The sequence below is a fragment of the Hakea prostrata genome, chromosome 10 (assembly GCF_041222555.1).
Source record: "Hakea prostrata isolate BN-2017 chromosome 10, UWA_Hpros_2, whole genome shotgun sequence".
Classification (NCBI taxonomy): Eukaryota; Viridiplantae; Streptophyta; class Magnoliopsida; order Proteales; family Proteaceae; genus Hakea; species Hakea prostrata.
This window is the reverse complement of record NC_142609.1, coordinates 50,553,167-50,579,587: the sequence shown is the minus strand read 5'-3', so window position 1 is coordinate 50,579,587 and position 26,421 is coordinate 50,553,167. Positions and strand designations below refer to the sequence as shown.

The 26,421-nt window shown below is 39.6% G+C and overlaps 1 protein-coding gene across 2 annotated transcripts; it reads right to left on the bottom strand.

The window, feature by feature from the left end:
- Positions 1 to 790: 790 nt before the first annotated feature.
- On the bottom strand, positions 791 to 23,200 carry LOC149003811 (putative apyrase 1). 2 transcript variants are annotated; one of them, XM_089136737.1, is made up of 10 exons: positions 22,845 to 23,200; positions 22,136 to 22,715; positions 19,014 to 19,142; positions 18,845 to 18,901; positions 18,609 to 18,701; positions 15,763 to 15,968; positions 2,616 to 2,707; positions 1,913 to 2,130; positions 1,612 to 1,801; positions 791 to 1,496 (listed from the first exon to the last, which is right to left on the bottom strand). In XM_089136737.1, exons 2-10 carry the CDS (start codon positions 22,442 to 22,444, stop codon positions 1,381 to 1,383), a joined length of 1,410 nt encoding a protein of 469 aa, XP_088992863.1. In that variant the 5' UTR covers positions 22,445 to 22,715; positions 22,845 to 23,200; the 3' UTR covers positions 791 to 1,380. The 2 variants fall into 2 exon arrangements, with proteins under 2 accessions (XP_088992863.1, XP_088992864.1); XM_089136738.1 differs by having other exon boundaries at positions 22,851 to 23,200.
- Positions 23,201 to 26,421: the final 3,221 nt, after the last annotated feature.

Genomic DNA, 26,421 nt, shown 5'->3' with positions numbered 1-26,421 from the left:
TTTTTTGTAGTATACAGATCACTCCAAATCATCAATCTTATTCAGGGTTCCCTTTGCCAATTAGGAAATACATTAGTGACTTCCATTCTTGAGGTTACATCTCATGGAATTTACTTGGGACTTCCTTCGGCCTTTGGGAGGTGTAAGACTCAGATATTTTCTTACATTTCTGATAAATTGGACAAAAAGTTGGCAGGGTGGAAAGACAAGTTGTTGTCCTTTGCTAGAAATTAGGTAGTGATTAAAGTAGTGGCAATTGTCCTTCCCAACTATGCAGTGTCCTCATAAACTTCTACCCAAGGAAATGAGCAGTAAACTAACTCAGCAAACTCAATTCTTCTGGTGGAAGAATAACTCGAATTCTGAATTCTAAGATTAATTGGATAAGTTGGGGAAAGATGTGTCCACCTAACAAGGAGGGAAGTCTTGGGTTCAGAGATTTACATCACTTTAATAAAACTTTACTAGCCAGACAAGGCTGTAAGGCTTATGACTCAACCCAACTCCCTTTGGGCATGTTCAATGAAAGCTAAATACTTTCCAAACAAATCTTTTCTCGCCTCTTTGTCTGCTAGACTCCTGGGGATGGAGGAGCATTATGGCAAGCAGAGAGGTGTTAAATCTGGGATTAAAACTTAACCCAAATTCAAAAACTTTTGTGGCGAAGTGGCGAACTGCGTGTGATGGTTTAGCTACGAATAAGAATTTTTTAATAGAAATAGCACCTTATCCCTTGTTTTTCTTCGAAGAGAACAGAATACCGAATTTTTACAAAGCTTACTCTCGTCAGCCTGATTCTCAGTATGGTGTGGTCCTTGTTTTTTATCATCACCCGACTCTAGTGCATTATAAATATGTTAAGGTGGTGATAACATGAATAAGAGAGTTGAAGGTTCCGTCTGATCAGGAAGGCACCGTCAGGCTTTGTGGCAGACTGGTACCGTTGCCAAACCATTGTTGGTTCTTAGTTCTTACTGCCAAACCATTAGGTCTTGATCCTCTGTTATGTAGATGTTGCAAGATGACCTTGAACCACCAGCAACTAACATGAATTATTAAGTAGATTGAATCGTCTGAAAATGAAGAAAAAACTAGTACTAACTCGCAGAAGAAAGCTTAGGATCTGCTTATGGGTTTCAAAACATCTGCTATGTTCCATTATATCAAAATGAAACATCGCTCTCAATTTCTTCAGAAAGTATTGAATTTATGATACAAATGGAATACGAATCATCATTTCTAGTTTGGCTTCTAAAATTTTGATCCAAAATCAGCTCTCTTATCTGATGCACAACTCCCAACAGACATCTCAACATCGTAGAAACATTGACATTGATAGTTGTGCTTCTGAAGTGCCAATGCAAAACCAAGACTTGTTTGTCATGTTGATGCAGACGCGACTTCAATGGCGCTACCAAGTGGCCATGCTGCTTCAACCAATGCATTCCCATACTTCACTTTCTTCACCAATGTGATCTCTTGCCACGGATCAACATCTGTTCATAAACACCACCCAATGTGAAACAATAAGTATCTCGTCATGATTTTTTTTAAACCAAAGGATACACTGTCTATAAGAACAGAATCACCTTGGCTGTACACATTACATACCAAATCCATCCACAAGCAAAGTGAACTGATAGACAAGGTCCATGCAAAGGTAAGGCAGATTGTCCTCTTCAACACGTGGGTATGTCGATTTTGCATCCTCGAGTCTGGTTTCACAAGCACGCTTAGCTGCCTCCTCAAAGTCCACAGGTCGAACTTTTGCGACTGGAAGGTTGGGGTCCACAAAACCAGCCTGTTGTGGGCAGATAAATTCAGAATAAACATGGTTAAAGAAGGAAAAACTGCTGGATAATCTTATAGCCAAGACTAAATGAGTTCCTCAGCATCGCCAAGAATGACATACCTCAGCAGCCCTGTCAAAAAAAAAGGAAGCCACAAACAGATTTTTCTGTCCATCACCACCTCCACCATTCCACACCCCACCAAATGTGCACTTCATGTGTGTACAAATTGATTCATTGACTTTAAGAGCCTTGATAGCAGCCTCTCTGCAATTGCCAAGGTTGGAACCTGATGGAGATGCTAATGCTTCATATACAGTCCCCCCATATTTGTACGACCCTAGAAGAAGGAACAAAAAAAGAAGAGGTCAGTCAATTGACCACTTTGAACAAAATGAAAGCCTAAGCCTGAATAAAAAGTAGGCAGAACACAACAACATCAAATCAACACCACTAGCTTTTTCTTAGTTTCCGAAATAAAATGGTTTCTTTGCACAAACTAAAATTGCAAAGCTAATACCTTCGTGCTAGATAATTTTGCAAAATAAACTTGCATGCCTACAAGTTGCAGGAATTAAAATCTTTTGCACGATGCCTATACTATAACATGAGCTAGCAGTCCCAGTATTTTTCCAGGTAAGGCGCAAAAGCTATACATCCTTTGAAACAGGCAAAGGCTTTGGTTTAGTACAACAGATACAGAACTGATTTTCACAGGCCTGTTGGCTGTTATGCAGTAACAATTACTGAGGACCCCCAACCAAAAGTGTGGTTGACCAAATATGTCATACATTTTTGAAAATCTGACAACAAATATCCATATACCATGATAGCCGTTTAAGATGCATGGGTTGCCAGAGCCTTCCACAACCTTCAAAATCTCTGCCCGAGCTGCTAATAAACCATAATGCAAGTAACTACAAGACCAAATGCAGGAACTAGGTTAAATTAATATTTGGATAGACAATAATAACATACTATCTACATGATATCAGAGAACCATTTAAAAATATAAAAAGAGAAGGGGGGGGGGGGGGGGAAGAGACTAACCCCTTTACTTTGGACACATGACAATGATTAAAGCAACTGTTTTCATTTCTAGATAAAAATAGTCTCATACCCTCAAAATGTTTAATGTGTTAACAGTAAAAGTTGATTCTACCCAAAAAAATAAAAAATAAATAAAGAAGTAAAAGTTGATTGCTTACCATGTTATCGACTACTCAGCAATCAACAAGTAATAAGAGCAACAACTATAATGAACATTTCTTCTTCATTGTCACAAATAGGAGTTGCATAACAGGATGAACATTTGTCCTCCTACATCTATGGCATAATTTGCATGATGACCAAAAAATTCATAAAATAAAGACTGTAAAACTGAATGGCATAAGAACCCGTGAATCGAACACAAAAACTAATAATATTTGATTACTAAAATGAATATGAACAAATAGGAACGGAGATAATCTGGTTACAATGGTGCTGGGCACCCCACAGCACACTGCTGCCCTCGGCCAATAGGCTGCCCAAACACACACATAAAATGTTCCATAACCTCTCTTCACACCTTCCCTCTTTGTAACCCCCAATCTACAATAATCCTCTCTCTCCTCCACATGGCATAATCCTAGGGCCCTAACATTCTCCTTTATACTTTGTTTTCCTTTATTTATTTCTGAAAAATTGCAGTCAGAGCACGACGGGTCTGATGTACAAGTGCACCTGAATGTAGAGCATCATCATGATGTGGATGTAGCTCCAAACATGACAAGTGCTCCTCGGGTGAAGTATGTAACCTATTACTAAGATTCTGAAAATACTCCAGGAAGGAGGACAGCAGTTTGGGAGATTGATAAAGGTACTGTGAGAATAATCTATTTATACTTGACAGAGTGCATAAAAAACCGGAGTGCTTCCACATCGAAAGTATATCTCTTTCAATGTTCACTCCATATGTCCAAGAGTAGGTATCAAGATCATTCATGATATCGTAGGTTCCTTTAATATTGTTTGGCACTAAATTCATCACAAGAGAGAGTGGAAATGTGACTACTCTTAGCTATCTGGCAACCTGTAGAGCTTTTATGGCAACTTCCAGTCTTCCTCCCCCCCCCCTTTAAAATTTCCGCTGCACTATTCTTTTTCCGTGAGCACTGTGGACAATTTTCTTGGTCCATGCATGCTAGATTGAATAAAAAGAATAATAAATGGTCTCAGATGGAAATAACCAATTCGAGAGTAAAAGAGCCAAAGAAAACCCTTCCCACATTATAAACTCTGGTTGAACTTACCCACCTAATGTGGAACTAGGTTCAACAACAATTTTCAGCCTACAGAGAATGGAATCTAAGGCTCTATGAACATTCAAGCTACTGGCTTTACTTAGGAGAGAAAAATGTTGTCTAGGTCTAGAAGATAGTTGCAATGAAAGTGAACACTAGGATGTTTGGTAAATAAGATCGATTGGGTTTATAAAGTGAGATTTCTGTCAGGTTGACCTATGGCTTTATAACTGGTGACTGGTTCTGCTGTGGAAGACCAGAAAATTCAGAGTAAAGGTCTTACTTTTTTAAGTATTGGTTTTTGAAGTAGTTGGTGTAAACTAGGTCTAGGGTTAGGGGTATTTTAGTAAATTCCCTAGACATAGGGTTTGCAGGAAGATCAAGCAAAGAGGGAAGGATTTGGGGAACTCTAGGGCTGGCTGTTACAGAATTTCAGACCTGTATTCTTCTGAAAACTAAATTCCAGATTTGTAATTTGAATCCAAAAGTCAGAATTAGGGATATGGTTGACTCGGCTAGGGTTAGGGATGGGAAGGTCTTGCTGCAACTGCAGTTCAGAGCTACTGGAGCTGCTGTTCCTCAGTTTCAGAACTGAGAAAATGGGTCTAGGACTTGTAATAGGTTCAGAACTTAAGATAAAGTCATATCAAAAGGATTAAAATTCTGCAAAATCTCAAGGAAGAAGATGAAGTGCAGGTTTTTCTGAACTTAGGGAAGTAGGGCTGGCTTGAAGAAAATAACATTGGGAGTTCCTAGGCTTCATGCGGTCTTTAATGGGATTGGAAGGGGTTTGAAAGGGGCTGGGAATGAGGGTTTCCTAGTGGGGAGTAGGATAAGCTTCTGTGGGGAATGGGGGAGGGGAAGGGAGGCCTGTGGACAAGAGAGGGGGTTGGGTGCGTGGGGCTTTGGGTAGATGGGGAAGGGTGAGGGCTTGTACTTGTTGGAAAGGCAGTTGTGGTTGATGTATACTGCTGGACTTGGTTGAAGGCCGCAGGGTATTGCTCGAAGAATGCTTGTAGGCTGCTGGATTGATTGAGGGGCTGAAACTTGAATGAAGATGCTGGAAAATTAAAGCTCTGTTTGACGCCGAGGCCACTTCAAAACAGAAACCCCTGTCCTTACTCAATAACTTTATTCAATAATCCAGACAGAATTTTACATTGAACTAATGGGCTATTTATAGCCTTCAACAAGAGACTCTGACTTAGGTTGGGAATCCTTAACCAATAAGGATCCCAACTCTTGACCCAAAACACTTGAAAGAGGAATCAAATTACTATGAGATTACAACCCTTAGATTGGAATCTACTAAAGACACTCAACCTGGGACTCAAGCAAACAAAATAGTAATCTTAAACAAAATAAACTCCTAAAAGATAAGATCCCCTTTCGATAAGGAATCTTATCCACAACCAACTAACTCAACTTAAAATGGGATTTAACTCTCAAACTACTAATTCAAATAGAAAATGAAAGTAGATCCATGACCCTTGGATCGAGGGGAATCTATCCAGGCCCATGTTGACCTCTTAAAAAGGAGCTGGGACCAAAATACCCTTGGGGGTATTTAGCCGGCTTGGTTTGGTCCTTTTGGATTTGGATTTTGGGCCCAAAAATAGGTGGGGTCTCTGTAGGTTTACTGGAGGTTTTACCAGCAGTAATGAGGACATCACTCAAGAATTTATGCAGAGAAAGATGCAGAAGTGGGGGTGCTCTGGTAAGTGGTATCCCAAATAGGAAGAATCAAACAAATATATATATAACCGAAAAGGAAAGAAGTTGGAGGGCTGTAATGTCCAATGATGCTGGACTGGGGAGACAATGATAGAGAGCAAGTTTGGGGTTGGAAGCTGCAAGGCAGTGGTTCAACCATGTGGTGCTATGGTTGCAGAGAAGAAGGAAAAAGACTTACTTGTGAAGATGATTGTACAGGAAGACTGCCAACAGAGGAAGTGAGGCCCTGATGTGGCTGGATGGAAAGAAAAGAAGGATGCAGAAGCAGGGGTGCTCTGGAAGCGGTATCCCGACTAGGAAGGGCCTAACAGATAGGAAGTGCTTCGGCAAGAGATATTCTGACCAGCAGAAGGGATAGCAGGGGTAGGTGAAGTAGAAGGGTTCATGGTGAAGGGCAGTGGGGCTCACCATCGCAATTGAGGGGGTGCCAACAGGCAAAAGCATGGTTGTCAAAGCGTCTGCCTAGGCGGCCGCGATTTTTCAAGCGCTTTGTTTTGAACCACTTAATTGACACCCAATCTGCAAAGGAACTCCAAGGCCCAAAGTGACATAGAACCTATTTTTTGCTCTAGGGGCGCTGCCCCCACACTCCCCGTGCCTGTTAGCAACAGAATGTAAAGCATAAGGCATACTCAACATCAAGAATCAATGAATCAATAAATGCTTAGGCGAACGCTTTGACAACCATGGTTTGATGAGATGAACTTATGTTTGTGTTCTTTTTTTGAATAATTTTTCATAATTATGATTCTTGAATGCTTGTTTTTTGGGATGAATGTGACTATTGAATATTTGTTTAGCTTATTATAGAAAGTAATTGTATTGAAAATTTTTTACCCAACCGCTTTGGTCGCCTTATTGCCGTTTAGACGTCAGTTTGTCGCCTAATTGCCTAGATGGAACCCCAATCACTTTGGTTGCCTTGCTGCCTTGACAACCATGGGCAAAAGCGCATATCAATAAAGAGGCAGGGGGCTGTAGAAGAGAATTGTAGAAAGAAGATGATCACTGTCATAGATTATCAGAAGAAAAGTACATCCTAATTTAGGGTATGATCTCCTTGATTGATTCATCCAAAAAGAGACTGCATTTATAGGTAGGCTGTACAATTAGAAGTAGAATCCCATATACTAGAGAATATAAAATACAGAAAATTTACAAAACTAAGTCTCATTACAGTTGAATCCCATCAATCTGTTAAGGGATATTTTCTTCCCTCCAGACACCAATATCTAATGAAGCCAACATCACTAGAAGTAATTCCAAATTTGTCCTATATGAGTCGCAATAAATGGTTACAGGCGGCAGACCAGATCCTCCAACATGGAACACATCAAATTTGCATTTTTTGATACAAGCATCATATTTTTTTTTATTCTATTTGCTTTGGGGCAATGCATTCTACATACAACATTGGCTTCCATGTAATCAACCCTAGAGCCATATTTTAACAAAGCCAATATTGCCAGAGGTAATTTGTTCTACATGAATAACAGGAAAGGTTTATCATTAGATGCTCCAACATTAAGTTTGCATTTTAGCTCCAGCATCATGTACTTCTATATTCTACAGGCTCTAGGGCAAGGGGCAATATGCATTCCAACACAAAAGGCTTCCATCTATTCTGTTTATTAAGAAGTACAAAGTTTTGTTTTCAGTTTTGATTTCTTGCTCACGCATAATGAGTTTCTCACATAAGTTGCATTACGTTCCTGTAGCAAGTCACAGACACATTGTCCGAACTCCGGTTTTAATGCGAGAGTTGTAGCTCCAGATGTGGCATGAAATTCATGCTGATGCTGAATCCAAATTCTAAACAAAAGATGAATGGTTTTTAATTATTATTTTGGATGAATAAATAAAAAGGTTTTTATTATTTGTATCCCCTAAAACTTACTTTGTTCCAGAAGTCTAACAGATCTTGAACAGCAAAACGTGAGCCTTTGAGGGATGAGGATTGTTACTGGGATTATGGAAAAGCTCCGTGCCACTGGCCTGACAATTGTGAACATAGGTGTTTTGCTTTCCATTTTTCACTATTTCTTTATTTCATTTTATTTTATCTTTAAATCTAAGACATTAGAAACTACCATTTCTCACTGACTATATGGTGCTCCAGGTATACTTCTGGTGATGTCCACTTTGGACAGAGCTGGAGGTTAAAGAATACTTCATATCCTCTTCCCTTACCTATAGATCATTAGGTAGGTTTGTCTCTCTGTTTTCCTTTCCCTCCCCCCGCCTTTTTTTACCCCTCCCCTTTACCCACTCTTTTAGGCAGTAACCACTCCATGTATGCACTGGGAAAATAGATGAACAATTTCAAATGCAGTCAAATTGAGTCTCATGAATGGGCATCAAATGAAGCGAATACACACATAAGAGTACTGATTGCATAAAATGGAAGTAAACCATGAATTGCAATGTGGAAGCAAGAGGGGAAACATTTTTCTTTTTTTGAGGGTGAGGGGGTGGGGTGAAAAAGAGAGCAGCTTGACTAAGAGAGACAAGAGTGAGATGCGAAGAGTGTACTATGAGTCTACACATGTGACCAGGGAGTAATGAGTAAAGCAATACATGATATTTGGGCAGTATCTTGTTAGAGTTCAGGTAATGTAAGGATAGTTTAGAAACTAGTCCTTTAACTAGATGTCTTCTTATATCATGTTGATTTTTTACCTTTCTACCTACCTAGGGAGTGTATGTAATTTGTCCTTTAACACACAACATCCTATCCAATTCTTGTAGAGAAGAGAAGAAGAATTAGCCCCTTTCTTGGAAGACCCCCTTAGGTATCTTAAGATATGACAAGCCAACTCCCAATGAATTGGCCAATAACATCCACAAATGAATTAAATCTTAGGTTTTGTAACAACAGAAAAATAAGCTTCCCAACTGATCTCCTTGAAAGTCAGGTCTAACCATGGAACAAAATTAGACCGAAATGGTCGAAATGCCTGCGTTTTTTTAAATCGAAACGAAATACAAGGATAGGCACGAAAAGTATCCTGTATCGTATTGTATTGACCGAAATATCGTGTTGTATTCGGTCAATACGACATGATATTTCGGTCCGATAACATATCGAGCCTAAACGACACCATCTTAGCCTATAAAATGTCCATTTTCGACCCATTTATCGACCTATCAGTGATTTCAGGCATTTCGAGCCCTATCGCTAGTGACATTTTGACCCCTTTTTTAATTTTTAATTTTTTTTTATTTTTTATTTCTCTTGCTTTCATCCCTCTTTTCACCTAATTTCTACAACTCCATTTCATTCAAACATTAGATCATGGTTATCAAAGCATCCGCCTAGGTGCGCCTAGGCGGCAAAGCGGTTTTTGAACCGCTTAAATTGTGACTGCTTAACTAACGGGCTGATTTCTTGCCGCTTTTTTTCTTAGGCACTACCGCTTTGCCACCTTTTGCGCCATATTGCCGCCTAGATGCTAAAGCAATCGCTTTTTTTACATTTTGTAATTTGTGCATATTATTATTTTTTTAAATCATAATTTATTCTACAATGCCGTATATAAATTTAAATATGTGAGCCATTCGGAATCGAGGCCCAAAGTGCCTATCAACAACAGAATGTGAAGCATGACCCATATTCAATGATTACTGATATAGTACATACTACTTTTCTTTCATTTTCATTGTTCACATTGATTGCTGATATAGTACATACTACATAATTATTGTTATGAATCTTATGATGCTTGATGAGATGAATTTACGTTTTTATTCTTTTTTTGGATAATTTTTCATAATTGTGATTCTTGAATTTTTTATTTTTTTATTTTTATGAATGTGATTGTTGAATGTTTGTTTAGTACTTTAGTTTATTATAAAAAGTATTTGTATTAAAAAGTAGTTATATTAAAAATATTGACTAAACCGCTTTGGTCGTTTTATTGCCGCCTAATCGCCGCTTAGTCGCCTAATCGCCAAGCCGGGACCCCAATCGATTTGGTCGCTTTGCCGCTTTAATAACCATGCACTAGATTTACTCTTCCATTTGTGCATTTTCTCAAATCTTGCAAGGTGAGTAACAAAATTCCTCATTTTTTTTTATTTTTGTTTTGTTTGTACCTTAAATCATCTTAGATTGCTTCCAAATTTAAGTAGTTTACTTTAGAGTGTTGATCTATGAATTTGTAGTGTCAAAATTATTATTTTTATTCTTCCTACTATTTTTTTTTTCTGTTATTAGAAATTATTTAGTAAATTATGTATATTGCTAAAAATGTATTGTATAGTAGATGTATGAGCTTCAAATTAATGTCTATGAGAGTTGAGACACCATATTGCTATGGTGGTGCTGAATCAAATTATTTACTCTATTAATTATGTAATTTTACTGTATTTAATATATATTTAAATAATGAAAAAAATATTTGAATGTTAAAAAAAACTAATTAATTTATGTTTTAAATTTAAAAATAAGAGAGTATTAGTGAAAGCATGTATGCAATTTTTGGAGCATGTTGTGGAGCTTTTTAAGATGGTGTATTTTATATATTTTTAAATTATTTTTATATTAAAATATATATATATATATATATTCTTTTTAATATTTAAAAATAGGGTAGAGCTACAGTTGCTAACTACGTCGACAACTATATGGGGCAAACATCATGGGACTTGTATTGTCATTTGTATGGGGTGCAAATGGAAGAGGGAGACATTGAATAGAGTATACTTGTAATTTGTAACATTCTCGCTTCTTCTCATATGTGGTATATACTTGGAAAGTTGGATGTTACATTTTCAATGGTTTTTTTAGTAAACTAGCAGTTCTATAGTGTTTATTATACTTGAAATAGGTAGTATGCAAGAATTCAAATCAATTTGAGTCCATATGAGGCCCGAAATTGAGGTTCCAAGTGTCTGGAAAAAAAGTGTCCAGTAATTTCGACTGAAACATGGGAATTTCGGCCTTTTGCAAGGTCGAAATTCCAATATCAACCGAAATTTGTTCCTTGGGTCTAACAACAATTAGACAAATAAGCTTCCTTACCAATCTCTTTTGCAAATAGTTATCATCAAAACCTTCATCTTCTCTTATAATTCTGATGTGGATTTGTAAGATCATCAATAGTTGAGTGGACCCAAGTTTTTCGTCAAAAAATGCCGATGTAGAAAAACATGCTACCTCTGCAATACCAGATGCATCATCACTAGATGCAATGATCTAGTTGACATAAAGTAACCAACAGAACAACCTAAGAGACCCGACAGCAACATTCTCCCTAGACACCAATAATATTCCTTATTTTGTGATATCATTCTCGAGTCAAATATCATTAGTTTTTGTGTTTGATTCGCGGGTTCTTATCACATACCATACCTCTCATTATAACCCGTCTTTTGATAGGCCTTCTCTAGACCAAACCAACTGGCCCAATTTATCGAACCAGCTTGCACCAGCCTGCACCAGCCCCAATTAGAACCTATCCCTAACCCTCCCCTGGTCCTTCAATCTAACTCATCGACCTTTCCACCTCCCCCCCCCACCCAAAAATAAATAAATAAATAAATAAAAAATCCCTCCCCCTACCCTTCCCCCTGGTTCCGCATCCTTTATAGATGCTAACATTTTTTAAACCGCCTCACAATTGGTTCCACCTTTCGCTGTGTGAGACTCCCCCCGGGACCCTAATTCCCCTTGTTTGTCCCTTGGCATGGTCGTACCTACTCTCACTAGTGACACAACTCCTGTGTACGACAATCTATTGCCGCTGCCACCTTGTTCTAAATATTGTTAGGGCCCCTGATTTGGAATGCGAGGGGCCTGAACTCCCTTCCAGAAAAGCAAATGTAAAAAATGTTCTTAATTCCTCCAAAGCCACCTTTTTTGCTCTCGTTGAAACTTATGTCTATGACAATGCCGATTGGATTGCCTCCTCCATAGCCCCTCTTCGTCCTTTCTCTACAACTACAATAACTTTCTTGGCAGTCATATTTGGATCCTTTGAGACCCATAAAAAAATCCAGTCTCTCATCCCTTCGCTCAGTTCAATGCATCCTCCTTTCTTTCCCTTCTTTTCCTTCCCACTTTGTCCTCTCCATCATCTATGGCCTCAATCATTCCATTGATCATCTTCCAATCTAGCCAAATTCCAGTCTCTCTATGCCTTGGGCAATGGTTACCCCTTGGGCATATGGAGGAAGACTTCAATGTCGTCCGCTTTTGCAATGAGAAAGTAGAAGGCCGCTCCCTTAACCCCTTGCAATCAATGCCTTTAACTCATGTATTGAGGACCTAGCAATGACTAATATTAGGTGGTCGGGACGCATCCTCAATAGGCACAATTGCAGGATTAGCGACGACCATATTGCTTCCAAACTTGATCAGTTCCTTGCGAGCGTTTCTTGGCTCTTTAGCTTCCGTTCCTTCCCCTTGGTCTTTTTGACCACTACCCCTATGAACTCCATATTCAATCCCTCTCTTCTTTTTGGTCCAAATCATTTAAATTCTTTGACATGTGGCACGTAAACCTCTCTTTCCTTCCCACTGTTAAGGATGCCTAGGACAAGCCTATCCACTACTTCCTTACTCCTCATCACTTTTGCTTGGAAACACTGTGATGTGAACAACGGTTCACCCCTAGCCGAAACCTTGCTGGAGTGGGCTCCAAGGCCACTCCAAAGTGGCGCACCTAGGGCTGGGTGAACCCTCCAAGAGGGGTTTTTGGTCAATTTTAGCCCTAATTATCTGCTGGGATTAAATTTCTGAATTTTATGAGTCTTGTTTAGAAAACTTGTTTGATTTGAGAGTTGAGTTCTTGAATCCTTAGGAGTCTTTCTTTAAAGGACTCTTGTAAGTCTTTTATTTCAAGAAGAATTATTTTCCTTTATGTTTGAGTCTTAGTGTCTTAGGGAATCTATCTTCAAGAAGATTCCATTAGTTAGTTAAAATCTTTTAGTTGTGTGGCTAGGATTCAATTTACAGGAGATCCTAAATTATAAAGGATTCCCAAGATCATAAGTCTTTAGTGTAGCCTATAAATAGCCTATTCTTTCATTGCAATCTTTAACTCTGAAGATTGAATAATGAATTGAGTTTTGAGTCCAAGGGATCGTGGCCTTCTTAAGGAGGCCATAGTTGAGAATTCTTCTTCAAGATTCTAGCACTCTTCTTCCAGTCTCCAGCATCTACAAGCAATCACAGCGGCTCACAAGTAACAGCACCTCCCACCCTTCCCCTTCAATCACAGCAACCCCAGCCCCCTGCCTCACCTCCCAAACCCATCGCATAACCCTCCCTTCCCTTTCCCTTGCCTGCGCAATCAGAAATCCCTCCCCCTTGCTGTCACACCCTTGCCAGCACCTTCCCAAACCCCTAAAACCCCTCCCCTCCCCTACCCTGTGGCTCCCCGATTCTCTCCTTTCTCTCCATGGCACCCTTCCCACCCCTTTCTCTGACTTGCAGCGGATCTGAAACAAGAAAAGAAAGAAAGAGAAGATACAACAAGGAAAAGAAAAGAAGAGAAAGATTCAAAAGATTGCCCAAGATCCCTCCAAGAACCTATCAATTTTTAATCCCCACCCTTTTCCCATCTCCCTAAACTCTTCCCTAGAACCTACCAAAGTTAGATCAAATTATTCCTTCCCTTTTCCACCCACCATAGGATCAAATTTCATCCCTCAAGATCATCCCACAGGGGATTCAGTAAAAACCGTAGTTTTTCCCTATCAACCCATATCTCTCCTAAGAGCTTCCCACAACTTTCTTAGAAACCCATAGACATCCTATACTACTTTAGATTTATTTGCTGGAAGATTCTAGGCAAAACCTCAATTATAGGGAAAACATCCTAGAAACCCGAACCCTAAAATTGGTTCACATCACTCCGCAACACCAAATTGGCCCTCAAATCTTAGAACTCTTCCACCTATGAGAATGTCACCTCCCGAGTTTCTTCTTTGCTAGAGTATAGTCTCTTCTCCAAACGCACCCCCTCAGGCCTCAACCCCTCCCTTGCTGAGGAAGAGAAATCCCTCTTAGCTAACCTCTTCTCCCTCTCCGCAAAAGAAAAAAGCTTCTCCCATAAAAAATACAGAGCCACTACCTTCCACTCTCATAAGTCCAATTGAGCCCCTGTGATGTAAACAAGGTTGACCCCCCTATCAAAGGTTGTCAAGGCGACCAAAGCGGTTGGCGATTAGGCGACGAAGTGGCACTTAAGAGGCAATAAGGCGACCAAAGTGGTTGGGTCAAAAAATTTCAATACGACTACTTTTATGCTGATAAATTTCTATCATAAGCTAAAGAAACATTCAAGTCATATTCATCTAAAAAGAACAAGTGTTCAATAATCATAATTATGAAAGATTATTCAAAAAAGAACACAAACATAAGTTCATCTCAACAAGCATTATAACATATGACTATAAACTATATCAAATTATAAATATGAAAATGAAAGTAGTAATTTTACATTTTCACTTAACTATATAATAGTGTGGTGCCAAATAAGTGCCTTATCCATTTAATGATTCATTGATTCCCAATTCCAAAATGACGACCAACTATTAAGTTCGTATACCGCTGTGTAGAATAAAATATAATTTTAAAAAAAAGCAAGAAAAAAATATTATCATGTACAAAATGTAAAAAAAAAGTGACCGTTTTGGCGTCTAGGCGGCAACAAGGCGACAAAGTGGTAGTAATTAGGTGAAAAGGGGGGGGGGAATTGCATGTTAACAAAGTGGTTCAAAATAAGGCGCTTGAAAAACCACCTTGCCACCTAGGCGGACGCTTTGTCAACCATGCCCCCCATAAATGGATCCAAAAACCAAGGCCTAATTGGCACACCAAATGGTGAGATCCCTAATCATTCCTGCTACATCCATCCTAGTCTTAAATGGCTATCCATCTCGTTCTAGCTCAATCTTTAGCATCCGATAGGCATCGTCTACAAAACTTGGGCCAACATATTGTCTACAAGTCTCCAATCCACCACTCACTCTGCCTTCATATCCAATGTCTCATCTTCTCCCCCCATCTCAGTCCCATTTTAGTCTCACACAAGTACAAACCTCTCCCCCGACCCTCCCATATGACAAAACCATCTGGCTCCCTTCTTCCTCAAGCACCTTTGCTTGGAACCTCACCTGCATCCCTAGCTAAACAATCCCATAGGCCCCCTTGGTTTGGTTCAAAAGTCATATCCCATGCCACTCCCTCACTCTTTGGAGATTCCTCAACCAATTTCTCCCCACACGGTCTTTTCTTATTCACCGTGACATCCCTACTTACCCAAAGAATATCCTTTGTTGGAATTGTTCAGAGGATTTAGATCATCTCTTTTTCACCTGCTCCTTCTCCTGGTCCCTTCGAGGAAAAACTTTAGCCTCCATTAGCCCCACTCTGGACGATCCTATGGGTTCGCTTAGGATTGGTTGTGGATTTTAGATCCTTTTCTAGCCCTACTATCTATGACCTTGTTGTTAAGCTGGTTTTGGAGCTACAGTTATCGTGTATTGGGAATGGAATTTCAGGAGATGTTACTACAACTCAAGGACCTTGCACTCGATTTGGAAAGCCATCTACTTTGATGTCTCCTCTAAGATCTATAGATTCCCCACCCCTAGTGTGGATATCCCAAAGAATAGACTTAGTGTTGTTACTTGGGCTTTGGTTCCTCCTTCTAGTTCATTCGTTGAAGACTAGTCTCTCTTCACCCTTGAGGATATCCCAAAGAATAGACTTAGTGTTGTTACTTGGGGCTTTGGTTCCTCCTCCTAGTTCATTCGTTGAAGACTGGTCTCTCTTCACCCTCCCTCCCCTCTTTGTATATTTTTGCTCCCCCATTGGGGTTTTTAGTAATGGTAATTTATTCATCCAAAAAACGAAAATTGGATGAGTTACCAAATAGAATCAGCAATCATCAGTTCTACAAATCATAAACATATACTCATAAAGAAGGAAACAAGAAAAAGACCTATGGACGTAGAGATAATATTTGGTTCCTTTGAGAAAGAGTTCTTTAACATATGCCTCCTCTCCGTTCAATAGCTTAGGGGCTTTTGAAGCATCATTTTCTGAGATTGCGTATGCCATTTGAACAGATCCACCTCCAAGATCAACCACTCCAACTGTACTCGAGTATTTCTTCCCCAAATTGCCCATTAGATAATTTATAGTAACCTGCATGACAAGAAAGCTCTGTCAGCAAAGAAACTTAAATAAGATGATTCAAGGAATGAAAAAGGTCTGCAAGAGCAGAGGTGAATCCTCATCCTTTATCCGCTAGACTAGATAGAATAGAATGATAAAAAGCCTGATGCCCTATGATATCTGATAAGTCTAAGAGGGCTCAGGGTTTTTACTCCCCCCTCACAGAGAGCTTCCTATAATGTTAGTCAACGGGCCAGCCTACAAATCAAAGAACGTTTGGTCAGCCTTTCCTATTCCTTTTTGGGGGCAGGCAGGACAAAAACAGGGAGACCGGATCAACAATGATTTTATTCCTAGGACAGTTGGCACATTGGGAGGAGACACAAATAACTTGCTTCTGACATCAAAGGCAATGGTATCTCAGATCTGCGAGAAAGATATGAACTTATACGTCCATCTTTCGAGATTATGTTCCAACCAATATCATAAATGGAGGCACCAAAGGCAAGCCTACCCACTACAACTAGAGAAGAAGCTGAATATTGTATTGCATATTGGTGTAGAATGGAGCAGCCTTCTATAAGGCAAAACAACCAAAATAAGGCCCCAAGGAGATCCTCTTAAGATTTCGAGGGATGTCAATAAAACGCTATCAGCCTGAACCGGCACAAACCCACCCTGAGCCCAGCCCAAATTTTCATTCCAAAGGGCGGGTTTGGGTTATAAAATAACTAGCTCTGGTTGGGTCAGGTAGAGTTCAGGTTTAGCCCTCAGGCCAACCACCCATGCGTCCCTATGTTGATTTAGTTAAACTAGATTTATATATAAATTGAGATTGAATAATTACTTAACCAAGTATCCCACTATCAATCCCAAGGGATAAGCTCAGTTGGCAAAGACCAACACTTCATAAGTAAGAAGTCAAGAGTTCAAATGTATTTGGGCCACCAACCCATGCTTGTTGACTTGTTTTCAGTGGATTAAAAATCAGGTCTGTTTCAGGGTAAATTGGGGCTAACCCAAGCCTATTAGGTAGATCAATGCGGGTCGGGCTAAGAAGAACTCTGGCAGGGTTTGAGTTGGGGGTTCTTAAGCCCTAGCAAGGGTGGTAGGGTTTGGGTTTAGGGTTTAGGGTTTAGGCCCCTAGGGTAGGGTTGGGCTTACATTAACCGAAGGCAACTGGGCCATTGACACCCCTGCCAATGCAATCCCCAGATCCCAAGGGATTTCTGAAAATATTCTTTCTAACAAAGAAGAATCACTACCTATGAAGCTAGTTGTAAATAGCCAACCTGCTTCATCCCCACTTTAGGGTCTTATATACTTGACCCATTATATCTATAAGCCCAAAATAAGAAGTCTAAGGCTTACAAAACCCAACCATAGCCAAAATAATGTCTCCTAAAGCACAATTAGCCATGGTTCAAGAACTCACTGAGATTTTAAGAATATCTCTTGTCTTTGAGATACCGATACGAGATGGAGGTTGGAACCCTGCATTATCCAACTTGACTACTATATCGGATATCTCAGATATCTTGGTCACACCTTGGATATCTGGTCGGATTTCAATACATCTCAGCAAGATTCTTTTTCTTTTTTTCTTTTTTTGGTGGGGTGAATGAATAAGTAAATTCATTAACCAAAGAGAAGAGAAAAGGGGAAAGGGAAAATACAAAGCAAAAGATAGGCTCAATACATCAAATGCAAAACAAAAGCCAAAGATAGAGCTCAAAACAACAAGTGCAGAACACCAGCACAAGTGGCCAGATCTTGGTATATCTTGGAATTATACTTTATTTGGTTTGATGTAAAAAATTAAAAACAAATTAAATGATAAAAGTTACTCAACTTGGAAAGATCTCAGCCTAACTCGATTTTTTGGATCACTAGTCTGAGGTCTAGTTCTTGAACCTCGCAAATGAACCAATTGGACAATCTTAACTGCATCAATCCCCCACTCCCACGATAATCTTCAAACATTATAGGTGGGCTATGTGGTAAAGCCTATAAAATCAGTCAAAATTCAATCTTCTTCAAACGACTGAAAATTAAAGGCAACGTTTCCATATAATTGAGTTCAACTCTCTAATCTGACACATGGCTAATCAAGATGTTTTTTTGTTTCCCAATGGAATCAACACAATGCACATTACGCTCCTACATACTAGAACTAAATGCACCATATTGCAAGTGCATCTCGAGTTATGCAAAGAACTTTTCCCCCAAAAAAATTAGCAACATAGACTTACTATTTACTACAGCCAGTAATTTTCAAAACTCCAAACAAAAATCTGGTCTGTAAGAGTAACAATAAGGAATGTAATTTCCAAAACACACAGTATGAATTCAAAAACTTCACAGGCAAATATCAAATATAGGTACTAATCTATTGCATTTATTCAAACTAATTCACCAGGTCAAATTTCTTTTCAACTGATGCAAATGAAAGGCATCTATCTTTTTTCTTAATCTCAATTTATTTCTTGAACTGAAATCAAGCAACATCTCACGTCACGTGATCTATGACAACCCATCAAGGTCCAAAGGTGTTAGGAGCCAACAATGCCCATCTGCTTTGATTTATGCATTTCTTGAAAGCGTCCTTTAGTGTAAGGACCTAAACAAATTTTTTGGTGCCAGAGAAAACATAAACAAAGAGAGACGTACCCACTGAAAGGCGCCTTCCTGAGATCCATCGAGGACTGAGACCCAATCTGGTTTTGACTTCAAGGAGCTCTTCTCTTCAAGAAAATCCCTAACCTATGGTGAAATTTAAAGAAATGAGTGAGAATTTGGAGTTCTCTCTCTCTCTTCCCTCTCCCAACCCCTTTTTTCCCCTCCCATTTTAGTTATTCTTTTGAAGTGTTCTGTACATGCAGGAGCACATAATAACTGAGAATTACCGCCTGCAAAATTCTGTCAGACGCATCACCTCCCAAGGCCCTCAGACCAGCCGTTGCCTGAATAAACATCACAATTTAATCAATGTGAATAGAAACTGATTATAGGCACCCAAATTCAATACTTAATGGCCTGTATGATACAAACAATAACAGAAACTTTGCCACCCACCCCTACTCTAACTGGTGTCTTGTCACGCAATCCTTTGGGAACAACAGTTTCAGCTTGATCCAGGAGAGACTGGAGCGAATTCGCAGCCAGCTGGGGATTGTTGGCATACGAGCTCAAACCTGGTTTTTCCTGCACAGTAAAGACCAGAATAATCAGAGAGATATTTTTCTTGTAGAACTTTGAGTCTAAGATATATTGATAATGCATAAAATCAAGCAAGGATAAACACTATGAACCATTCCTGATTAACAAAACATAAAAATGATTTAAAATAAATAAAAGGCAAGACAGAGACTATGATTAACTTCTACCACAACCACAGCACAAAAGAAGGGGGCGAGCAAGGAAAATCTTAAAGAACAGCAGTTCAAATCTCATCCAAAAAACTTCATCTAAAAACCAAAGGCTACATTAACACATATCAATCCCTGCAAGCAACACTAGCATCCTCTTATTACACAGATCTGCACCAACAAGTACAATTTGTGATTTTATCGATGGATGCTTATGCAATTCACTCAGAAATTAAGCCTTCTCCCAAACAAAATGGGGCTGGCCACATGGATTCTTGCCCTCCAATCAGTTTTGTTAGAGGGCATACTTGATACACGACCTAAGTTATGCATGTCTCCTCACCACTTCTCCTAGCATGATTCAGGTTTGACCCTGGCTCAGTTAGTTCCTTCAATTTAAATCCAATCACTCTTCCATAATGGAGCACCCAAAGGCCTTGAACATGGTCATGTCACCTCAAGTGATTTTTCATAGCTTATCATGTATCAAAGCTACTCTCAAATCAGCTATAATATGATAATTCCTCACTTTGACCTTGATCGTTTTGCCATTCGTCCATCTCAACATCATTGTCTCCACAACACTAGGTTTACCTATATGATGCTTCTATTTTTTTATTTTTTTTTCTTTTGGTGAAAAATAAATTCACTGAATCAAAAAGCTATTACAAACAGAAGTATCTGATCTATAAAGATTCATCAGCCAGGGATTGCTCAAACAGTTGGGAGCTGAACTGACAGCCCAACCTAGCCAAGGAATCCACTACAACATTAGAGTATCTTGGGGTAAAGGAAAGCTACAAGACAAAGAAAGAATCCTGCAAACAGTAAATGTCTTAACATATGGAATGACTTTAAGCGCATGTCCAGAATTTCTTTGAAGTTGGTTAACTAAATCAACACAATCTGATTCCACCAGAAGTGATGTAAATCATTTCTAGGGGGCAGCACAGGGCCTAGGGTACTCCCCCAGACCCTACAGCCCCTAGTAACACCAGGAATTAGGGGTCCAGCATGTTAGTGGGACCCTACATCTACTTTCATTTTGAATTTGTCATTATTTGTCAAGTTATTAAAGAGTTCTTGTTAGGGTAGGATTCTAATTTGTGTAAAGAGTCCTCTAGCGTTTGTCCTACTTCTTGCAAGGATCCCCTTTCTACTCTTACAACTCAATTTGGACTTTTCTAAAAAAGAGATATGAAGACTCCATGTATGAGTTGAAGTACTAAGAGTTTTATTTTAAATCAGTTTGCAAGTTAGAGTCCTAGTTTGTTTTCTTTTTGGAAGTTGAGTCCTATTATGTTTTCATTCATGTAGGCTATAAAGAAGCCACGCTCAGTTGTAACAAATTGGTCTTGACTCTTGAGTAATGGAATAAATTTTGAGATTGAAGGAAGAGTGGAATCATGGTTCCTAAGACGCTGTGTGACAAAATTCGTCAATTCTTGAAGTTCCCCTCCTTTAAGCCTGCAGCAGCAACTAAACTCAAGCAATACAACAGCCTCAAGTCCTCCCATTGAAGTAAGTGCAATCAAGCCCCTCCCCTACCCCTTCCTACCCCATCACAGCCTTTCCCCCTTTCTGTCCGGCGGCAGCAGAAACCCCTACCCTTTAAAACCATAGATTCCCTACCCTATTCAACCCCTCCCTTCCCCTTTAGGATTGCACCTTCACCTACACCTCATTCCTACTTCAAGATTCATCTTTAACCCTTCCTCCATTAGGTTTGAAAAATTCCTGCAAGTCATCTTCTACCTCTATAAACCCTAAACCCTAAACACCTCTAACTCTCTAATCCCTTAACAAAACTCCAAACCCTTTTAGAATTGCCTTCTCCTAGACCTTCTCTACATCCCTCCAAACCCTAATCTTAGCCGATACTTCTAGAGTCTCAATCCAACTGAAGACCTAATTCTGAAACCTTAACCCCTTAGGATTAAATCTGAAATTACAAAATACAAACAGCAGCATTACTTCTATCCTAGCCGAACCCTAGAATCCCTCTAACTAGAATCCCACAAAACCTAACCTTCCTAGACCCTAGCTATAATTTCAGATCTGAAACCATAATTATAGCAAGGTTTCAAGCATTTAAACCCAAAGTTTTACAACCCTAAGCCTGGCCAAAACCTATTCTAAGCCTAACCAACCCTAGCTTCTCTCTATTGCTGCAGATACCCTACATTAAAGGCAATCACAGCCCTCGAAGATTGCTGATTCTAAGGGACAAGGACCCTGGAAAGTGCTTGATTCTAGGGCATTGTTCCTAACAAGTAAACCTCAAAATTTGGTTCACATCAAGAAGCCTATTGAAACCAAGTTTACAAGACTGAGGAAGACCAGTTCTGATAGCTGAAGCTTCACTGACAAAAGCAGAATCTGAAGCCAAACGGCAAGAACAGGCTGAGATAGGAAAACATTGATCACTTCTGAAAACAACACATATCACAATCGTTTTGGAGTCCTTAAGCTCCATCACAATCCTAATATTACGTAATATCCCTCGCCAACCCTTCTACCTGGATTGTGGAACTTATACTATTAACATTATATCTACGTGAATCGCTGTGCTCGAAAGGTATGCAACGCATTCCAAGCCTTAAACAGCAAGTAAAGGTTGGCATCCTAAGAAACAACAGATCTCAGATGAAAGAAATTAAAAAAATAAAAAAAGTACTTCCCGATTTTGGTTTTCAATTCCCGATTCATTTCTTTTATTTTAGTTTGATCGATTGTTCATCGGCTCACTTGATAATTATTCCACATTACGAAGGATGGAAAAAGAGAGCAATGAATTGTTGCATTGGATCTGAATCCTTTTAAATTTACCTGTACGAAAAGTTCGAGCTCTTTCCCAATGGGGACAAGATTCAAGTTCTTGTCGAAGCAATAGACATGAACCCTGCTGCCGGAGCTTCCGGCGTCAAAAATGACAGCATAGCTCTTAGATCCGTGGGAAGATGATCCCAGGAGACTTGATGCGGCTTCCGTCGAGATGAGGCCGTCATCGGATGAATTGGGCATGAGGAAAAGAACGAAAGAAATAAGGAGAAGAGGAATGGACACAATGAGGATGACGCCTCGGAACCTGTATGCCTTGTCGGAAAAGGACTCTTGCTGTCTAGTCCGTTTCAACATTTTCTCCAGCTGATCCAATTGATCGGGATCGGACGACGGATGATTCTGACACTCGAGGAGTTCTGCAGATGATGGCGATCTGTACCGTATCTGTCCGTTCACAGGAGCCTTCAAGGATGGGTTTTCCTGTAGAGACTCCAGCTCTCCTTTCTTCAAAGAATGAATTTAAATTGATCGATCGCGGATCGCCAAAGCGGTGGGCGGATCTGCAGTGGTGGCCTCGTTCAGGTGTTGGGTCTTTCAGGGGCGGAATATGAGACTTGGAAAAGGCCTGGTGGTGGTAGAGGAAAATAACAAAATCAGATGAATCAATTGTCAATCGAACAGTTCGTTTTGCCCAAAAATAATAACAATAATAATAAATAAATAAAAACTAATAAAAACAAAGGGTCGTTTCAACTTTCACGTGGGAGGATTCGAATTTGGAATTTGGACTTTGGAAAGGTCCCTTCTTCGCTCGTCTGTGCAAGTGCAACAACTGTTGCCGACGACTCGGTAGGCCACACCCACTGTTTAATTTTGTTAGAACTAGAAGTGAGACTTGATCCTGCAAGTCACTCTGCACACCGGCGGGCGGCGGTTTTGCAGCGTGAAGATTATGAATTGAAGCGGCCGCATTTTTTAAATTACGATCACGTAAAACAAGAATTAGTAAATAATTGTGATAAGTCAATTTGATTGATTCTTTGTCCTTCAATTGTGTTCATCATCATTATTGTTGAGATTCGTGATTGGGTTTAGGGTTTGATATTAATTTTCTTCAATCCTCTGATACCCCCATCAAGACTGCATTGAATCCATCCAAATATCCATGTGAGTGATCCACGATCACAAGATCTAATATCTCACCCAGTGAATATTGGGTCCACCAATATACTCATATGAGTCTTTACCAAAAACAAAAGAAAAAAATAATCATATGAGTGATCCACAGCCACATGATTCGGTTTGACTCATATCCAAAAAAAAAAAAAAAATACTCATATGAGTGATCCACAGCCACATGATTCGGTTTGACTCATACCAAAAAAAAAAAAATACTCATATGAGTGATCCACAGTCACATGATCCGGTTTGTATAATCACAATCATTCCACATAATAACATGATCGTGAACAAAAGTAAGCACAATCATTCCACATAATAACATGATCGTGAACAAAAGTAAGCAACAAATTCAATTAAACGGTTAAAGGCTCAAACTCCCTAGGGGAGGTCTTGGGTTCGCACCCATTCAGCGGCATTAATTATATAAAAGGCTCCTTTGAGGATGTAATCAACGTGCGCAAGCTGGCCCGGATGAACCTCATATCAAAAATAAATAAATAAATAAAAATTCAATTATAACGAAATATAACTATCATAAATGGATTTCCAAAAGTAACTCCAAACTAGGAGGAAGTCAAAGCTGAAAACATTTGCCTCATCTAAGTGTTCTTAATCAAATGATAAATAATAAATTCAACGGTTTCCATCTCTCTAAAGGTCTTTGTCTTCCTAACCCAAAAGCTAAGTGACGTATGAACAATCTAGACATGGACATGTGTCCCCGGGCACATTGTCACTCCCATAATCCGATATCTCATAGGCATCAATTGTCTGCATCTCATAAGCTTGAAGTGCCATGGCATCCTAATCTACAACACAATCTAAAAAAAATATATTCCATAAGGGATAAGTTCGACTGAACTCAATGAGATCATCAACAACATATATCCACATATTCAACTCATGATCAATAGGTAAAGTGCATGTGCAAATGCAAGAATGCTCCTAAGATTCTAACCATGTCAGTCCCTAACTAGGTAGACATGCATTAAGGTATCGCCACTACCTTCTCTAGGTAGTCTCACACAGATCCCAAGGGTTCAAACTGAACTAGGTGTCATGACCGAAGTATAGAGGTATTAGCCCACTCATCAACCATAACTGGGGTTTAGAGCCATACTCTCTCACCACGATCATTGATATTAGAACTGAACGTGTTAGGGAAATAACCAGCCCATGCAAAGTCATCTACTTAATCATATCATTTTAGGTTCAAATATCTTTCCAACGGCTCTGACCAACTAGGTCAGATATCCTTGCATAACTAGGGAATGATGTATCATATGACTACAACCAACTCAGACTATACACTCATAACCATATTGATCATCCACATATGATGGAACGGATGCTCTTGTGTCCTCTCACGAGTTTTAACTGATCTTGAGCTCCCACGAGCCCTACCCTACCATATGCAACCCTACCAAGGAATGGCCGATGGTACAATTGTGTCCCCTTATGGGTTTCTATCCGTCTTTGGCGCCCACTTACCTAATAACGTTGTCACGGGTCACTCGACCTTAATTCTCATGCCAATAAGGTAACGACATGATGAGCATTTACCTAATCAATACAATTAAACACCTAGAAGATGCAACATAGTCTACATGATCATTCTAGGGTTTTGAGAGCAATGGTCCCAGGATATAATTCATAAAGGCATGTGTTAATCCAACGCCAACTCATAGCATCATTATAATTTACTAATAAACCAATAAAGAAATAAACATGATTTCACATATTCCATAATTTACCCATTCGCATACACTTAAGAGAAACATGTTAAGATAGTAACACATGCATTATGGATATTGTTTGGGAAATCATGCTTCAAATACATCCACACATGGAGTTGAATCCCTCACCTAATAAATGAACCAAAGCTTCTCAAAGAATGCCAAAAGATAGCCAAACATGTCTCAAAGCACCCTAGATAAATCATGTTCTAGTTAGGTTTACATTAGAGAAAACATAAGCCAAGACATAGGTCCAACACCCATAGAGCAGGGGGTGGTTGCCTGGGGTGACCCTCAATCAACCCCACCTTTTTGGTTCTATTCCAAAAGGGGGGTGGTTGTTGGGTGGTTTCCCGGAGCAACCCCTTGAGCAACCCACCCGGGGTGTGCGAACATCATCCCAGTGAAAACTTCGTCAAGTTGGCCCCCTTGCTTCCGATGAGTTCCAAACCTTCCCTTAACCATGACTTAATACCACAAGCAACCTAAAATCACATATTAACAAAGAACCCTCAAGTCACAAACTATGTATTCTCAGAGATCTTCCCATGAAGGAAAATTTAGCAACTTAGAGTGATTGGAGAATCAGTTCTATCGCTAAATCCAATCAAGGATTGGGTGCCCTTGATCAAATTGACCCCTCAACAAAGGTCTCCTTCATTCAAGACACCACGAGAAAAGAACTCAAAGCTTGAAAGATAATATGAACTTCAAACTTGCAGAACAAATCTCAGATCTCGATTTGTAATGAATACACAACTTCCTTATTATTCGAAATGAGCTATTTGACACGCATTGGAGCTCTCTGATGCTAAACAATAGAATAATATGTTTTAGGGTATAAACACCTTTAAATAGGAATTTAAAATTTGAGAATTTGTCCTTGCTTACTCATGGGCTTAAGGTGTGGTCACCTAGGGTGGTTGCTCAAGACAATCCCACTAAATCGACGATGACCACCCCTGAATTCCCATAGAGGAGGGGTCTTTTAGGCTGGATTGTCTGTGATGCTTACACACCACCAAATACACCCTAAAAGAAGCTCTTGCGTGGAATTGGGGACCTTCCAACTTCGCCTTGCGTGAGCTCTTAATCCACCTTCCTAGCCCAATCAAGTTCATGTTAGATCTTCTTCCAAAATTCAGCAAAATGTCAAATCCTTCATCAACACCATCCATATCCACGAATTTTAGTTCTAATCCAATGGTTTCTATCTCGATGGCCCATAATTGCCTTCTACTAGCATTCTGGGATCTCAGGCTATAAGCAAGGCTTCGGGTTAGGATTCTAGGGGATTTCATATCCTCCCCCCCCCCTCAAAAGAAATTATGTCATTGAAATTTGAAGTATACTTGGGTTTGCAAAGAGGTAAAGGTACTTCGCTCTCATTTTATCTTCCTTCTCCCAAGATGC

Bases quoted from the DNA above. Each gene is read 5' to 3' on its own strand.
- LOC149003811 (XM_089136737.1), bottom strand. From the start codon at position 22,444: ATGTTGAAACGGACTAGACAGCAAGAGTCCTTTTCCGACAAGGCATAC. The intron at 19,143-22,135 runs GTAAATTTAAAA...TTTACTGTGCAG, and splicing joins AGCTCGAACTTTTCGTACAG to GAAAAACCAGGTTTGAGCTC. The intron at 1,497-1,611 runs GTATGTAATGTG...GTTTATGAACAG, and splicing joins TTTGCTTGTGGATGGATTTG to ATGTTGATCCGTGGCAAGAG.